Below are 15,774 nucleotides of genomic sequence, written 5' to 3' on the forward strand. Positions count from 1 at the left end.
GGTAGGAGGTAGAGGTTAGGTGCTCCTACACTGACACTTTAAAACAAGCATCCCCAAGTTGGTAATTAACAATACTTTTGTTGTTGCTTCCTTCCAAGTTAAAAGAAACACACCCCACCCTTCACCCTGACTGCACCCACATGGGGTTTCCTTTACAGCAGAGCCAATGGCCTGCTATGCGCCCCCATTAGAAGCACAGCAAGATGTGAAGATAAATGTTTCCATCTGGGGAAGATGCGTCTCCATTACAAGCCCATTATGACAGGCTCAGAATTAAAGCCTCCACAGTGAATGGCTTTTATCTGGCCTCCGAGAAAACGTGGTGGTGAGATACATCCAGATTCTCTGAATGTTTGGGGCTGCATTGGCACAGTCCAGGTATCTCAGTTGGGGAAGGAGCCTGGCAGTGCCCCAGCACGGGAACTCCGACAAGTTTGGGCACCAGCGATACTATAGTCATCATTTGTTAAGTGCCTTCTGTGTCCCAGACATTTACATTGTGCAGTTTACATACAGCTTCTCATCTTACAGCAACCACAGGAGCTGGGATTATTCCTCTCGTTATGCAAATGGAGAAGCTGAGACCCACGGGAAAGTTAGACAGCTGTCTAGTACCCGTTGCTCGTCAGTAGTAAACTGGGGTGTGAACACAACCTTGGGTAACTCCACAACCTGCGCCCCTGCCCTCACACTGGGCTGCCTCCCTTTGCCCCATTAAATGATTAATCTGTACAGTACAGTAATTCCTTAGCATGTCATGAGACCATTTGTCTCTGGGGTAATGCAGTGATTTCAGCAGTCATTTATCCTTCAGGCCAAAAGAGAAAAAATGCTGCCTTTATCAAACTTGCATGTATTTACAGGGCCTCTTTCATGAGGTTTTTTGGGCTTTGAAGACAGTTCTGATAATTTTCCAATCCTATAGGGGTCCTCAGGGACTTGTATGGAGAGGCTGCTAGAAGGAGAGCCTGCTGCTCTGTATACCCTTGAAAATAAAAATATATATATATTCTATGTATTTAAGATGGGCAGCATGATGCTTCAGTGTACATATACACAGTGAAATGAATACTGCGGTCTAGCAAAGTAGCATGTCCTTCTCCTCACAGGTGACCTGGTCACCTGTGTGTGTGTGTGTGCATGTATGTGGTGAGAGCCCTGAAGTCTGCCCTAGCCAGTTACCAGGGCACAGTGTATGCTGCGCTGGGCCACAGACCCTTCAGACCCATTCTGTGCAGACTGGGTCACAGACCCTTCATATGCAGGTTGCACGCTAGGTAATTGGAAAAAGATCCTGGGAGCCATCGGCAAGGTTGACATACTTTATTCAGACAGGGACACAAGCTCAGCCCCCAGCCTCAGAGCCATTGTCTTTTATACCAGAGTCAGATAACCAAGGAACACATGGGCGCACATGCACAGTTAACGTATTTACAACAGACATGCTGAGTTATGCTCAGCTGGATGTGAGGTGAGGGAGCCTGACCAGTCTGTCTCCATTTTCCTCACAGTGTGGTATTATTAACTACAGCCCCCACGCTGGTCATTAGATCTCTAGGCCCCTTCTCCATGCATAACTGCAACTTTGTGTCTTTTGGCTTCTGCGAGTGAGGTCCTCCAGTTTCATCCACATTCTCACTAATGGCAGGATTTCCTTCCTTTTTAAGGCTGAATAATATCGCATAGTATATATGTATAAACAGCCTGCATTTTCTTTATCCGTTCATCTGGACACTCAGCATACCCTTGACCATGGAAGGGCCTCCTCTTCTGGCCTTCTTGAGCACACAGCTGCACTGGGGAGCACTCACTGCCGTGTGGAGGAGGGTCCCCCGGGGCAGCCAGATAAGCCGGTCAGCCCTGGAGGCCACTGGGGTCCCCTTCCATGTGTTCTTGTAAGAACGGAGTGGGAGAAGATGGCACAGACAAGGCCTCTGGGGAGGGAAGAGCCCTCACTGCCGCATCCTGGACCTCCCAGGGCCAGCTCTCCCTCCCTTTTCCTTTCCTGCTGCCTGTTTACCTCCCAGGCATATTCCCAGGACACCCTGGAGGCAGCGGACTTGAAAAGAGCTCCCTTTGAGGAATTGGAAGTGCGTGGGGTTATGTGCTCCATGCCAGGGGCAGTGCGGTGTCTGCCAGCCAGGGGATGCCCTGAGCAGCAGAAAGCTCCTGCCTCAAAGTCGGAGCTCAAATCCTGACTCTGCCGGTGTCCACCCACGGGGACCTCGCAGTAGCCACCTGAAAGCCGCCACTTTTTGAGCATGCCCTGGGCCCGGCTGCACCGCACCATGTTGCATGGCAGACAGGCTGCCACTGCAGGCCACTTCCCAGGCCCCCTCGTCAGCTGGCTCCCCGCTGGCACTGTCCAGAGGAGCATGGAGGGCGGGCAGGCGTCGGCACCAGCTGCTTTTCCTTCACTCTCTCCAGCAGTGTCTGGCTTCCCTCAGGCTCCAGTCCCCACACAGACCTCTGCGGTTCCAACTTCTGGGGACCCCAGCAACGAGAACCCCTGCATCCTGCCAGCCGGGTGGTGGTGGCTCCCTGCGCTTGCTAATCTCAGGGTGCCCCGCTGGCTTCTCCACTGTTCCGTCACTCATGGGAGCTGTCACCTCATTACGTTCCCTCTTTAGATACCCGGGTCCTGGTTGTCCCCAAGTGAGCGCTTACGATCTGCAGGCTGTGAACTAAGCCCTCAGAGACCCCCGTTTCACAGAGAGGACCCCGAAGCTCAGGCAGAATTCTGCGCGAGGCCTACCTGGGGCAAGCCTGGCCTCCTACTCACCCCACTAGTTGCTTCTCTGAGTTTACGTTTCCACATCTGGAAGGAGCCCACAGATCTCCACTGCAGCGCTGTTTGCAGGAGCGTCTGCAAATAGAGGAGCGTCTGTGAAGTGCCTCTCACCCTCCACCGCCGCCGGCAGGTGGGCACGCGGAGGGGCACCGGCAGCAGCAGCAGCGAGCGTCCTGCTACCTTCCTGCAGCCTGTGGGCGGCGGGCGGAGCCTGCGCTTCCACGCTGGTCAGGGCGTTTACTTTGCCCCAGGAAGGGGCTAGAAGTTGTCTCTTTCGTTTTACTTTAGTTTTATCAGAGTTCTTAGTGTTTTCCACAGGTGTGCGTTTGAAGTTGGCCCTGGAAGATTTGTGGTTTGATTGTCTCTTGAAGAATGTTTAAGTGACGGTGCTGTTTGTTTCTGAGTCCTACTCCAGGAGAGAGCTCTTTGTGGCCTGAGACGAACAAGCACCAGTCCCACCAAAGCCATCTTTCTGGTCACTGCCTTTCTGGTTACATTCCTACCGTGTAAGCCAGAGTGCAGTCTCAGAACAGGAGACTGAAAACAACTATTTTCTTCTCCTAACATCATGGAATATTGGAGTCAGAAAACCCTAAAACATTATCCAGGACAGAATCAGCTTCCACTTTACAGAGGAGAAAATCAGGTTTAAAGAGGATAAGTGACCTGCATAGGTCCCACAGTGTCCTGGTGGTCCAACCAGGCCCAGCACCGAGGTCCTAGCTCTCGTTTCCTGCCGGCCAGGTTGTGCGTGTGAGCAGGAGGCCATGGCCTGGTCTGAAAGCGGAGCTAGAAGAACTGCTCCGTGTGTCACCCACCACACAACAGCAGGGCATTGGGGGATCAGGTGAGGGGCACTGCCCTGTGATTGGAACAGTCCCAAGTTACTGCTGTGGTCACAGAAACAGGCTTGGGATCGCTGTGCCTTTCGGTAAAGATTTTGTCCATACATATCTTAATTTTATTTACTAGGTTGTCTGGCACATAATAGCATGCATTATTAATAGAGTAGGTTAATGGCGTCTATTAAATAGGTGTACTCTTCACATTGTAAAAGAGCCTCTTTTACAGTGCACTTCACAGTGCCATGTGATAGTGGCACGTGCTCTGAATATTATAACAGGCTTCTGATTGACCTTACGTGAAAATACAAAAGAAGGGACCATCTCTGGTACAACTCAGTAGTGCAGTGATTGACTTATAAGCACATCTTTGAGTGACTGAGTCCTAGAGCAGTCCATGTCTTAGGGCTTCAGACAGCACATGCATGTGGTTCTGAAACTCTTATTCTCCCCACTGCCCAAGTCTGTCCTCTACCTCCAATGGTGAGTCACGGTGATTTCATCTGCCACCCGCGGCCTTGCGAGCGCTACAACCACGGAACTGTGGTGGAGTTTTACTGCGATCCCGGCTACAGCCTCACCAGTGACTACAAGTACATCACCTGCCAGTACGGAGAGTGGTTTCCTTCCTACCAAGTCTACTGCATCAAATCAGGTAAGATCAAAGGCCTTCCTTGGAGGAGGCTGACCCTTCATGGATAGTCCCTACCCAGTGGTTGGTGGTTATGTCCTGAGATGCATTTTTTCTCCCATGCCCCGTGTCAGGAACAGGACATAGAAACATGTCATTGTGGGTACATGGGGCTGATGTTGGCCTCTGTGCCAGATGATTCTAGGCCCTGTTCAGAGGGTCAGAAGTAGTAACCTGCCCAATCCCAGGTTAAAGTGCTGACTCTCTGAACAGGGTCCCTAGATCCCTAGCCATCCTGGCAGGACCACCAGCGTCTGTGCACTGTTTTCTCCCAGCTTTGTCCCCTTCCCCTGGCAAGGACACAGGCCATGGGTGGGACCAGAATTATGCACATTGCCCTGGGACCAAAGGCATGCACAGCTACACCTCTCTCTTCCACTCAAGGATGCATATCAGAATACAGATGATAGCATCGTGGGTGACACCTGATTTCACTAATAAAAAAGTAGGTTATTGGCAAGCTTCAGTGCTTCATAGTTAATAACAAATCACTTGCAAACTGGCTTCACCACGCCAAGGTAGTAGCCACGTGACAGGGGCCTGAGAACCAGCATGCACCCTTGTCTCCTGCCCTCCCCCGTCTGCCCATTTTCTCCGGCTGCACCAGCACTGGTGATGGCTCCTACTTCTCCCTGGACACGGTGCATGAGGGAAGCACTTCCAACAGCTGGCCTCTGCAGGCACAAGACACCATGTGAGCCAGTGGGGGACGTGCAGAGAAGCACCTCAGAGAGATGCTGCACCACCACAGGGAGATGTCTAGGGGCAGCTGGCCTGTGCCAGAAGGGTAGAACTCTTTTCTGGGAGGGTCCACTCTTGCTGCCCTTTCCTGGCAGAGCCTGATACCAGAGGTGGTGGGGGCCCTGGAGCAGGCCTGTCCTCTTCCTGCCCCACTCCTTGCTGCAGCATTCTTCACCCAACCACAGCATCTCCCAGAACACAAGCAAAGGGCCTAGCCCAGCCTCTCACTCCCCCGGCCCGTGGTCGGCTTCCAAACAGCTTCTCAGGAAGAGAGACTCCCCTGGCCTCCATCTTTTCTCTCTGCCCAAGAAGCAGGTACATTATCTCGGCCCTCACAAGCTCTCACCCTGCGTCTGGAATGTGAACGTGCAGATCCATCTTCAACCCGGCAGAGCCCAGGCTGGAGATGGGTCTTTAGTGTTGTGTGGATCCTCATGCAATTTACGTGAGCGGCACGGGGGTGTGTGGCATCTCTGCCGAGCCCCAGAGGTCAGGAGCGTCTGTGTGCCAGGTGAATCTGGAAAATGAGCACACAGGGGACCTCAGTGCCCATCGGGGAGCCTCATGCACGACTTTGTCTTTCTCATGGCAGAGCAAACATGGCCCAGCACCCATGAGACCCTCCTGACCACGTGGAAGATCGTGGCATTCACGGCAACCAGCGTGCTGCTAGTACTGCTGCTTGTGATCCTGGCAAGGATGTTCCAGACCAAGTTCAAGGCCCACTTCCCCCCCAGGTCAGTGCCTCATTGGGCTCAGCACAGAGAAAGATGTGACAAGTGCAAAGCTAAGGTCTGAGAGGAACCAGGGAGCACTGAATAGACTTTCCTGGGATGTTTTGGGGTGTCTGGGGTCAGAGCACCCCACTGGAGACAGGCCTCACTTCTATCTTTCCTTTCCCAGTAGACCGTTCTCAGGCAGGTGCTGTGGGGGCTGGAGAAGGTGCGCAGTGTCCGGGCTGCAGTATGTGCATGCCCCACCCTGGGCCCCATTCCCACTGTCGTCCCCACCGTGTGTGGCCCTGGCTTCAGGCACCATGGAGCTTGCTGTCCACAGGAAGGATAAGACAGACACACAACTGATTAGGAGACAGGCTGGGGTGGGTGACACAACAGAGGTCGGTGTATATGTGCGATGGCAAGCTTCAGGAAGGGGAGAGGGCATGTGGGTGTGGGGATTGGGAAGGGGCTAGTGAGACTCTTCGGAGTCAGAGCTGAACCTGCAGAAGGGGACGTCCTGAGGGGTTCCCCATCCATCTCGGCTGCACCAGTCAGCTTGGGCTGGGGTCTTCCCCTCACAGTCATCATGGCCCAAGAGGGTTATGCCAGCACCCTGTGGAGCAAAGAAGAGCCACCCAGCACTCCTGCTGACAGGGGGCCATCATTTAGAATGCGAAGGGGTGAGCTTGTGAGCGTTTGGCGCAGAAGGGCCAGGCAGCAGCACCACACGACACTGGCCAGGGCTGCTGGTACAGCCACCCTTGCCTCGGACTCTGCGCCCATGTCACAGTCTTCTCATCTGGGGACCTGATGCTTCAGAAAAGGGCATTTGTGTTTGCCCACAGTGACAGTCTAGCCCCTGCATCCTGTGTACCCCTTGGGAAAAGGTGTGTGGGGCAGCGGGGGAGGAGGCTCCAGAGTGACCTACATCTCCCTCTTCCTTGAGGGAAATCCAGCATGCCTCTCACCTGCCAGCATGTGGGCACTGAGGAAGGGGCAGAGCTGCTGCAGACAGCGTCCGCCCACCTTCCCCTTCCCCTCACAGCTCCGGATGGCCTCTCCTCACTAAGCAGTTCTCTCTCCCCTGCCTGGTGGTCACAACCTGACAGGCACACCCTCTGCCCAGCCACAAAAACTGTGCCAGGTGTGGGGATCCCCTGCATCCCTCACCTGGTCTGCGGTGCCATCTGGTGCCATAGCCCAGCCCTTGCTGAGGTGCTGGAACCTCCCTCTCAAATGTGCCCTCTAGTCTCCCGGTCTTCAACATTATTATTTATTAATTAAGGAACCATCATTGAGCAATTATGGTATCTAAAGCAGGCCTGTGGATTACAAGGAGAAAGCTGAACTACACACTTGGGATTTATATACGTTAGAGCACTTTTAAATGGCTCGCAGAGCTGTTGTTTTATATATGCTTGGAAGAAAATTTTCCAGGATATCGACTAAATATTAAGATGCTTTTTAAACATTCTCAAAACTCTTTCACTTGGTGTTCTTTAGCCCTTGAGTATTTGCGTCTTATATTTGTCTCTGGTTGTATTGGGAAGGTTGGTTTCTTCTATCCAAACAGACGATAAGATTGTCAAGGGCAAGCCGTGAAGGCACACTCTCCTCCAGCCCCACAGGAGCAGGCCCTGCAGGGGTGGCCGGGCCAGGGTGTGGGTAGCGGCACGGGCGGTGGCACGGGCGGGCACAGCGGAGGGGAGCTGCCGGGTCACGGGAGCCACGGCGCGGGAGAGAAGCAGAGCAGAGAGAGGCAGCCGGCCGCCCGGCCTAGGCAGCGAGGAGGCTGGAAGCCCCGCAGGAGACGACACAGCAGCTGGCCAGGGGGCAGGTGTGCCATTTGTCAAGTCTGCACCAACTCACAGCTGCTCGTCCCTCCCTGCTGCCCCCACCTGCTGACGAGTGTGGCCTCGGGGGTGTCCCACCCTCTCTGGGTAGCCTTTGAGCTGTGGACCGGCAGCCAGTGCCATAATCTCTCAGCCTTTGCAGGATGCTTCCAGAAGTCAATGGACTGGAGCCTGTCCCATGAGGATGAGGAGACATGCTGATGCTTCCCCTCCTCAACAGCCATGTCCACACGGCTCCCCTCCTGGGGCTGTGGAGCCCCTGCTGCCGGCGCCGGGGACCCAGGCGTGCCCACCCTGGCTGTCTGCTCTTCCAGTCCCAGCTGAGGAAATAAGAAACCGAGTTCTACTGGCTGCTCATCAGCCACTCAGATCCCCTTGGGGCAGGAGCAGAGTGTGGTGGCCAAGGATCCCCGGCTTTGGTGTCAGACCCCGCCTGGCTCAGACCCGGCAGTGTTGAATGTGCAGGTGATGTGGCACCACGGCTGGGCCAGGAGCCGCAGTGTGCCCCAGTGCGGGAGCACCCACGGGGACAGCGGGCACACGCCGCCCCAGCCAGCACAGGCCCCACTCAGGTGAAAGTGGTCAGAGGGGGGCGAGTGACCTGAATGAGGCAGTGAGGAGGTGCCCACCACTTGCCTTTGCTCCCCTGTGGATGTTTTTCTGTCGACCGAAACTGGTGGTTTGTGCACTGCGGCAGGACACAGAAAGCAGGCACGGGCAAGGCGAGCGCTCCACAGTTCCCTACACTTTTAACAGCACTGTCCCGCGGGCTGCTGCAGGGGCACGTCAGGGTGCTGTGTTGCAGTGGGCCAAGTGGTGTCCCACCCAGTGAGTTTATGGCCATAGGCCAAGCCTGGAGGGCAAAGGAGCGAGGAAGGAAACACAGGAGAGAACAGAGCCCCAGGCAACAGGAAAGAGGGGGCAGAGAGAGGGAGAAGAGGGATCCTCCCCTCTCCAGAGTGTGGCCGTGGCCGGAGCAGGCTGGAAAGGAGGCTGGGTCTCCTGCACCACCACCCATGCCGGGCCCTCCTGCCATTGTGGCCCAAGGACCCTTGCAGTGGTGGGGGACTGGTGGCCTCCTCCCTGGGTGGCATAGTGCTCTGACATGTGGACACCGCTTTCCTTTGTACAGGGGGCCTCCCAGGAGTTCAAGCAGTGACCCCAACTTCGTGGTGGTGGACGGCGTGCCCGTCATGCTCCCATCCTACGATGAGGCTGTGAGTGGTGGCTTGAGTGCCTTAGGCCCTGGATACCTGGCCTCCGTGGGCCAGGGCTGCCCCTTACCTGTGGATGACCAGAGCCCGCCAGCATACCCTGGCTCAGGGGACATGGACACGGGTCCAGGGGAGTCAGAAACCTGTGACAGCATCTCAGGCTCTTCCGAGCTGCTCCAGAGTCTATATTCACCCTCCATGTGCCAAGAGGGCACCCACCCTGCTTCTGACAACCCTGACACAATTGCTAGCACGGTGGGGGAGGTGGCATCCACCAGCCCAGGCATCGACATTGCAGATGGTAAGTGTTTCCCCGAGGCCCAAGCCACCCCTGCAAACACCTCCGCAAACCAACCCCTCCCTGGCTGTGCAGATCCCCCACTCCCCAGGGCCGAATCAATCCACTTGCCCCTCACTCAGCTTCAGTTGCTTCTTGCTGTCTCCAGTGCAGAGGCTGTGAGCAAGCCAATTATTGTACAGAATGATCTTTGTCTCACACGGAATGAGGCTATTAATAGAAATTTCAGGAGGCACGAAAAGACACCAAGCTATCCAAAGGAGAAAGGCTATGGTGGACAGCACTTTGTTTTTATAGCATTGTATGATCCAGCATGTTTTTCTTCTCTATCTTTTAATTAGGCAGGACCTCTGAAAGTAGGGCTTAGGAACAGGATAACACACTCATGTGAGGAGGAAGGACCGGATGCGTGCACTAGACCCAGCAGTGTGCCCGGGCACCCAGCCTGGAGCAGTTCTGTGTACACAGACATTACTTTTCCCAGATTGAAGGAAAAGATGCACATGCATCTGCCTGTCACAAGGAAGGGCGAGTGTAGCTCATGGTAAAGCGGAGAAAACATCAGGTTAATTAGGGCTTAGTTTCTTTGGGGGTTAGGGGGGACAAGCACAACTTTACAAATAAGCACTGATTCCAGCTTACATCCACAGGAGATGGCAGTAACAGCACAGAAACAGAGGTCTGCTGGGTCCTTTTCTGCAAGCCATGGGGCCTCTCTGTGTACTTGAATCTGCAACCTTTTGGCTTGTATGACCTTTAGGGTCCATGTTTAAAATCTAACATTTTATTTTTTATAAACAGGAAATAAGCTCACAAATATTTTTCAGCAAATAGGTGTTGTTTATTTGATTGTTAACTGTTATGTAGAACTTAACATTTTCCCACTGATTTTGGAAATTGTAGATATTTTAATAAGGCTTTATAATTCTAGATTGTCACAGTGTTTTTTGGTTATAATAAGCTAATTACCATCTCTTCTTTTACAGAGATCCCTCTAATGGAAGAAGATCCCTAACTGTGCAAAATCCCAATGACTCTGCTGCCCCTTGGGGGAAAAGAACCTTGTACTTTGGAGTGAGGCCACGGAAGGGCAGTGCGTGGGGCGTGGGGACCTTTTCTAACTTATGTACGTGGGGATAGGGTTCACATGACCCATCTCAGACTCTACAGTAAGGCTGACAAGCTGCAATGGCATGCTTTCAAATGAAGCTTGAGGACCTGCTAAGGCCATGGGGAGCAAGGGCAGAGGGGACCCCACACGATCCTGGGTGGAGGGGGTAAGTGTGTCTCGTGCTGCAGGACATGGGTCAGTTGCACGCATGTCTCACACACTCACACATGCTGTTGACTTGTGTTATGAGTACTCCCTGCGCCTCTGAAAGCATGTCACATTATGTAAATTCGCTTCTAAAATCTGCTTCAAACTGTCTCTGGACTCCAAATTCAAAGGCCTCTTCTAGCCTCTGTGGAAAGTGAGTGTGGAGAGGCTGGCCGAGCAGCAGAGCCCCCGTGTGCTTACGAGGGGTAGCCCCCAAAGGAAGGGTTCCCAGTACCATTTCGACAGTCCTCCATCTGGACAACGCTGCTCAAAGCAAGACTAAAGCAGGATGTGGCTGTTCCCGTGAGGAAGGAAAGGAGACAGACTCTGCTTTCTGGAAACTTCTTCAAAAAGTAGAGCTCATGTACCCTGTGCTATCCTTTGGTGACGTATCGTCAATATTTGTATTCATGGAATGCACATGGATGCACGCATTGGATAAACCTGTGACTCTATGAATGGCCAGAATATGTTCAAATATATGTCACAGTGAAGGAAATAGCCAAGGTAGTGTTTCTTTCAGCATCTCAAGTAGACTCTGCTCAACAGTTTGTCTGAGTCACAAGCCTTTCCATTGACTTACCGCTGTCCTCACTCCCAAACTCAACCATATTCTACTTTCCAAAACAGAAATTGTTTCCGTAAACATATTCCACTCCAAATACAGTAGGAGGTGGGATTCATTTGCTTCTTCGTTTTGTCCCGCGCCGTGGGGAGGCTGGCCTCCCAGCCCAAAGGCAGCCCTCCCCTCCCACCTGCCATCCCTGCACTTCCACTGTGAGGGTTTCGTGGTGCCCATTGCAGGGGGCGGGTTGGTTCTAAGAAACTGATTGATAGATAATGTTCTGAGTCCTGAAGTGTCTCTTCAAATACATGTTGATCTGTGGAGTTGATTCCTTTCCTCCTCTGGGTTTTAGACAAACATAAACAAAACTCTGATGCACAAAATTGCTATGCTGATGGAGCAGTGAGAGCTGGAAGCTTGAGCAAGTCCTGTTTTTTCCTGACACAGACTGATTAAAAATTAAAAAGAAAATGATGGTGTGAAGCATGACTTTAATAGAGGAGTGGAGTCGGGTGGGCAGGAGAGGGTTGGTGACAGCGATCACAGGAGATGGAATAAAATGTAGGATTAAGAATGTGAGTCAACATGTGGAAAGTACCTGCCTCGCCTGGTGTCTCGGGGTGTGGTGCCCGCCCACAGCAGGGACAGTGGCACTGGGCATGTGGGCGATGGTGCTTGGTAATTGTAGCTTCCTTTGGCAACAGCTTCCTGCCACTGGCACAGTTTTGTACCATAAGCCCCACTCAAAGGAGTTGGTTTTCACAGGTGGGTGTGGTTAGGTGTCACCTGGCCTGCTCAGAGACAGCACAGGCTGGCGGGGAGCCAGGGTCAGGGTGGGCACCTCCACCAGGCAGCCAGGTCTCAGCTCTCCTCCACCCCCACACAGTGACTCCGAGTAGACACCTCACTTCCCACTGCGCAGGTTGAAGAGGCATGCGGGGCTATCTCTGAGGCTCACCTCACCTCCCCCAAAGTGGACAGCAGCCACATGCAGAGCCTCAGCTGCAGCCCCAGCTCCTGGGAGACAGGCTCCATGGGAACCACATACATCAAGTATTTATGTCAACGTTGTCCTAACCCCTGTTCAATTGCAGCATCCGACAAGGTCTCATCAAATCGCCGGGACCCTCGTCTCCGTCCCTCTACTTTGTGGCCACATCAGAGTCTCATCAGCAAATGTTTACAATGTGTGTTTTTTTCTCAATACAAGGAGCTTATGTGGCAGAAAAGAATCCTCATGATATGCCAAGTATGTCATGATCCTGACTTTCTTTTCTTTTAAAAACCCCGGGAAGCCCTTGCGTGTCACTGGAGGGAATCACTGCTCTCACGCCACCTCAGGGGTGAGGAGCTGGACAGCAGACCAGCCTGCACTGTGAGTTGGCACCCTGGTGGTGTTGTGTGAGGACCCGCCCGACACAGGGGCCCCTGCTCGGGAGGAGGACGCCCCTCAGAGCACGCCCAGCAGCGAGCAGCTCAGAGGCCACAGGTGCTCCGTGGACGCTGCCCGAGGGGCTCACCTGGGTGTCTGCTCCCGGGAACTGCAGAGAGCAGTTTTCCAGCTGACTTGCTCCCTGTTCCGAACACAGCAGAAGTCGCAGGTGCCGACACACTTCACTTCCATGTAGCTTCTTGTAATTGCAAAGTTGTGACTTGCTGGTGTGGAATCTTTAGAGCCCTTTCCCACCTGATTACACCCGGCCCAGCAGCTGTCATAGGGACAGGGATGCCTCCTGTTCCTGCAGAAACGTTTATCCCTGGCCCCATAGCAGGTGCAATGCTGTCCCATGCCGGTCCAGCTGCTCCCCCACTCTTGTGCCCCCACTGCAGACTGGCAGGCAAGCCCTTCCTATTATGGTGCCAGCCTCTAGGTGTCTCCTGCAGGGCAGCGGGATATCACAGAGATTGTGGGCTTTGGAGCGGGCACAGCACCCATCTTCATAACCTGCCTCTGCTGCTAACTGGCTGTGTACTTGGACGAGGTACTGAGCTCCCAGGCCTCAGTTTCTTCACACAGAGACTAGAACTGGTTGGCCTCTGCTGTCCTCACTGGGCTGTGGTGAGGATGACAGCTAGAGTGAGCCGAGCACCCACACACAGTGGGCACCTTGAGAGCGTGAGGGAGCGTCCATGTGGGTGCGTAGCTCTGGCATGTGTGCCCAGGCACTCTGACCTGCCGTGGTCCCTTCGCCCTCAAAGGTGTTTGCGGGTGATGCTTGTTTGGGGCTTCGCAAAGTGGGTGGACTGAAATGTGCTATGCCCATTCCCCTCAGACCCCATTCCGAGGAGCCTGTCCCTAGCTTCTGTATGCCAAGCTTTCTGTGCAAAGGGAAGTTTTCGATCCTTGGCCCATCGGGCATTTGCCCTCCCTCCTAGCACAGCCCTTCTCTGAATGCCACCGAAAGTTCTGCTCAGGGAGGGCAAGACAGCATGAGAAATTCCCTCAAGGACTCTGAAGGACTCAGATGCTCTCCACAGGCAAGCCTATAGATCAACACAAGCCTGCTTCCCTAATTTTATTGTCTACTTTGGATTTAAAGTGTAAAAGTCAATACCCATACATTTCCAAAGTGATGAAGGGAAAGTACCCGGTAAAGACAGCTGGTCTAGTAGGCACAGCAGGGCCCCAGAGAGCAGCAGCGTGTCAGGGTGGGCAAGTGCTGGAGCCACGAAGCTTCACGCTGCATGTGTGCATCACCACGGCCGGCTGCAGCTGCTGGGGCAGGCAGTGCGTCATCTCCACACTGGGCTAGCACCAGTCCCTGGTGCCTACAATGCATTGTTTTAAGTGACCAAAGGAGTGGCCCAACGACCTCAGCAGGAGCCACAACCCGGCCACGCTTCGAGCCTCATCAGAGTGATCAGAGCTGCCGCAGCATGCCCATGGAGCTGCTGGTCCTCCAAGGCCAAGAAAAAAGAAACTCGAACACCAGCAGATGCATAAAGAGTTGGGGGCAACGGGGCTGAGACGGAGCCAGAGGGAATCGAAACTGATATTTTCTGCTTGGAGCCTACAAGAAATACTTAGAGACCCTGTTTCAGTCAATAAATATTTACAAAGCACCTGCCCTGTGCCAGGCTCTGTCTGTGCCCTTGAGGCCATCGGTAAGTGGGCAGCTACAACCCGAGGCTGCAGGACACTGGACCGAGGCCTGGGCTCTGGGGACAGTGCCACAGGAAGTGGCAGCCACACTGGTAGCAGGCAGACTGGGAGCTGAGCCGGGGCTGGGGAGCAGGCACCTGGTCCTGGAGGTCAAATGGAGCTGGGGGTTCGGAAACGTGGAGCTATTGGGTGCTCCGAGGGCCTAGAGGTGGGAGGTGGGGAGAAGGCCAAGGGGAAAGGGGGCTGGAGAGGTGACGAAGGGCCAGGCCATGCAGGCCTGTGGTGCCATGTCAGGGAGGTAAGTGGTTCCCCTGGGGGAGCAGGAAGCGTTGAAGGGTCTGGAGCAGACGAGCTGCTCGGGTGAGATGGGAGGAAGGGAGCAGGCTTGAGAGCTGTTCCACAGGCCTACAAGTCGGGGACAGCCGATCCCCACAAAGGACTGCACTGGCTCTCAGGGCGACCCCCAGGCCTTGGTTTCCTCACCTGTGTAGTGAGAAAGTGGGACAGATGGTGTCAAAGATCCACCACTCTCCCCCACCCTCCCCTCCCCACCCCTGCCTCTGCACAGGGACTCAGAGCCCCCCCACTCTTCCCCACCCTCCCCTCCCCACCCCTGCCTCTGCACAGGGACTCAGAGCCCCCCCCACTCTCCCCCACCCTTCCCTCCCCACCCCTGCCTCTGCACAGGGACTCAGAGCCCCCCCACTCTCCCCCACCCTCTCCCCTCCCCTCCCCACCCCTGCCTCTGCACAGGGACTCAGAGCCCCCCCCACTCTCCCTCACCCTCCCCTCCCCACCCCTGCCTGTGCACAAGGACTCAGAGCCCCCCCACTCTCCCCCACCCTCCCCTCCCCACCCCTGCCTGTGCACAGGGACTCAGAGCCCCCCCACTCTCCCCCACCCTCCCCTCCCCACCCCTGCCTGTGCACAGGGACTCAGAGCCCCCCCACTCTCCCCCACCCTCCCCTCCCCACCCCTGCCTGTGCACAGGGACTCAGAGCCCCCCCACTCTCCCCCACCCTCCCCTCCCCACCCCTGCCTCTGCACAGGGACTCAGAGCCCCCCCCACTCTCCCCCACCCTCCCCTCCCCACCCCTGCCTCTGCACAGGGACTCAGAGCCCCCCCCACTCTCCCCCACCCTCCCCTCCCCACCCCTGCCTCTGCACAGGGACTCAGAGCCCCCCCACTCTCCCCCACCCTCCCCTCCCCACCCCTGCCTGTGCACAGGGACTCAGAGCCCCCCCACTCTCCCCCACCCTCCCCTCCCCACCCCTGCCTGTGCACAGGGACTCAGAGCCCCCCCACTCTCCCCCACCCTCTCCCCTCCCCTCCCCACCCCTGCCTCTGCACAGGGACTCAGAGCCCCCCCACTCTCCCCCACCCTCCTCCCCCCACCCCTGCCTCTGCACAGGGACTCAGAGCCCCCCCCACTCTCCCCCACCCTCCCCTCCCCACCCCTGCCTCTGCACAGGGACTCAGAGCCCCCCCCACTCTCCCCCACCCTCCCCTCCCCACCCCTGCCTGTGCACAGGGACTCAGAGCCCCCCCACTCTCCCCCACCCTCCCCTCCCCACCCCTGCCTGTGCACAGGGACTCAGAGCCCCCCCACTCTCCCCCACCCTCCCCTCCCCACCCCTG

The 15,774-nt window shown here is 55.3% G+C and overlaps 1 protein-coding gene across 1 annotated transcript in view; it reads left to right on the forward strand.

Annotated features, from left to right (window-relative positions):
• Window positions 1-10,164, forward strand: part of SUSD4 (sushi domain containing 4) — a 132,431-nt gene extending 122,267 nt beyond the window's left edge. The window contains exons 6-9 of the mRNA XM_063114694.1: window positions 4,097-4,288; window positions 5,658-5,802; window positions 8,770-9,152; window positions 10,136-10,164. Coding sequence (XP_062970764.1) covers window positions 4,097-4,288; window positions 5,658-5,802; window positions 8,770-9,152; window positions 10,136-10,164 — 749 coding nt within the window. The remainder of the gene's footprint in view (window positions 1-4,096; window positions 4,289-5,657; window positions 5,803-8,769; window positions 9,153-10,135) is intronic.
• The last annotated feature ends 5,610 nt before the right edge of the window (window positions 10,165-15,774 follow it).

This window comes from Cynocephalus volans, chromosome 11, assembly GCF_027409185.1.
Source record: "Cynocephalus volans isolate mCynVol1 chromosome 11, mCynVol1.pri, whole genome shotgun sequence".
Lineage (NCBI taxonomy): Eukaryota > Metazoa > Chordata > Mammalia > Dermoptera > Cynocephalidae > Cynocephalus > Cynocephalus volans.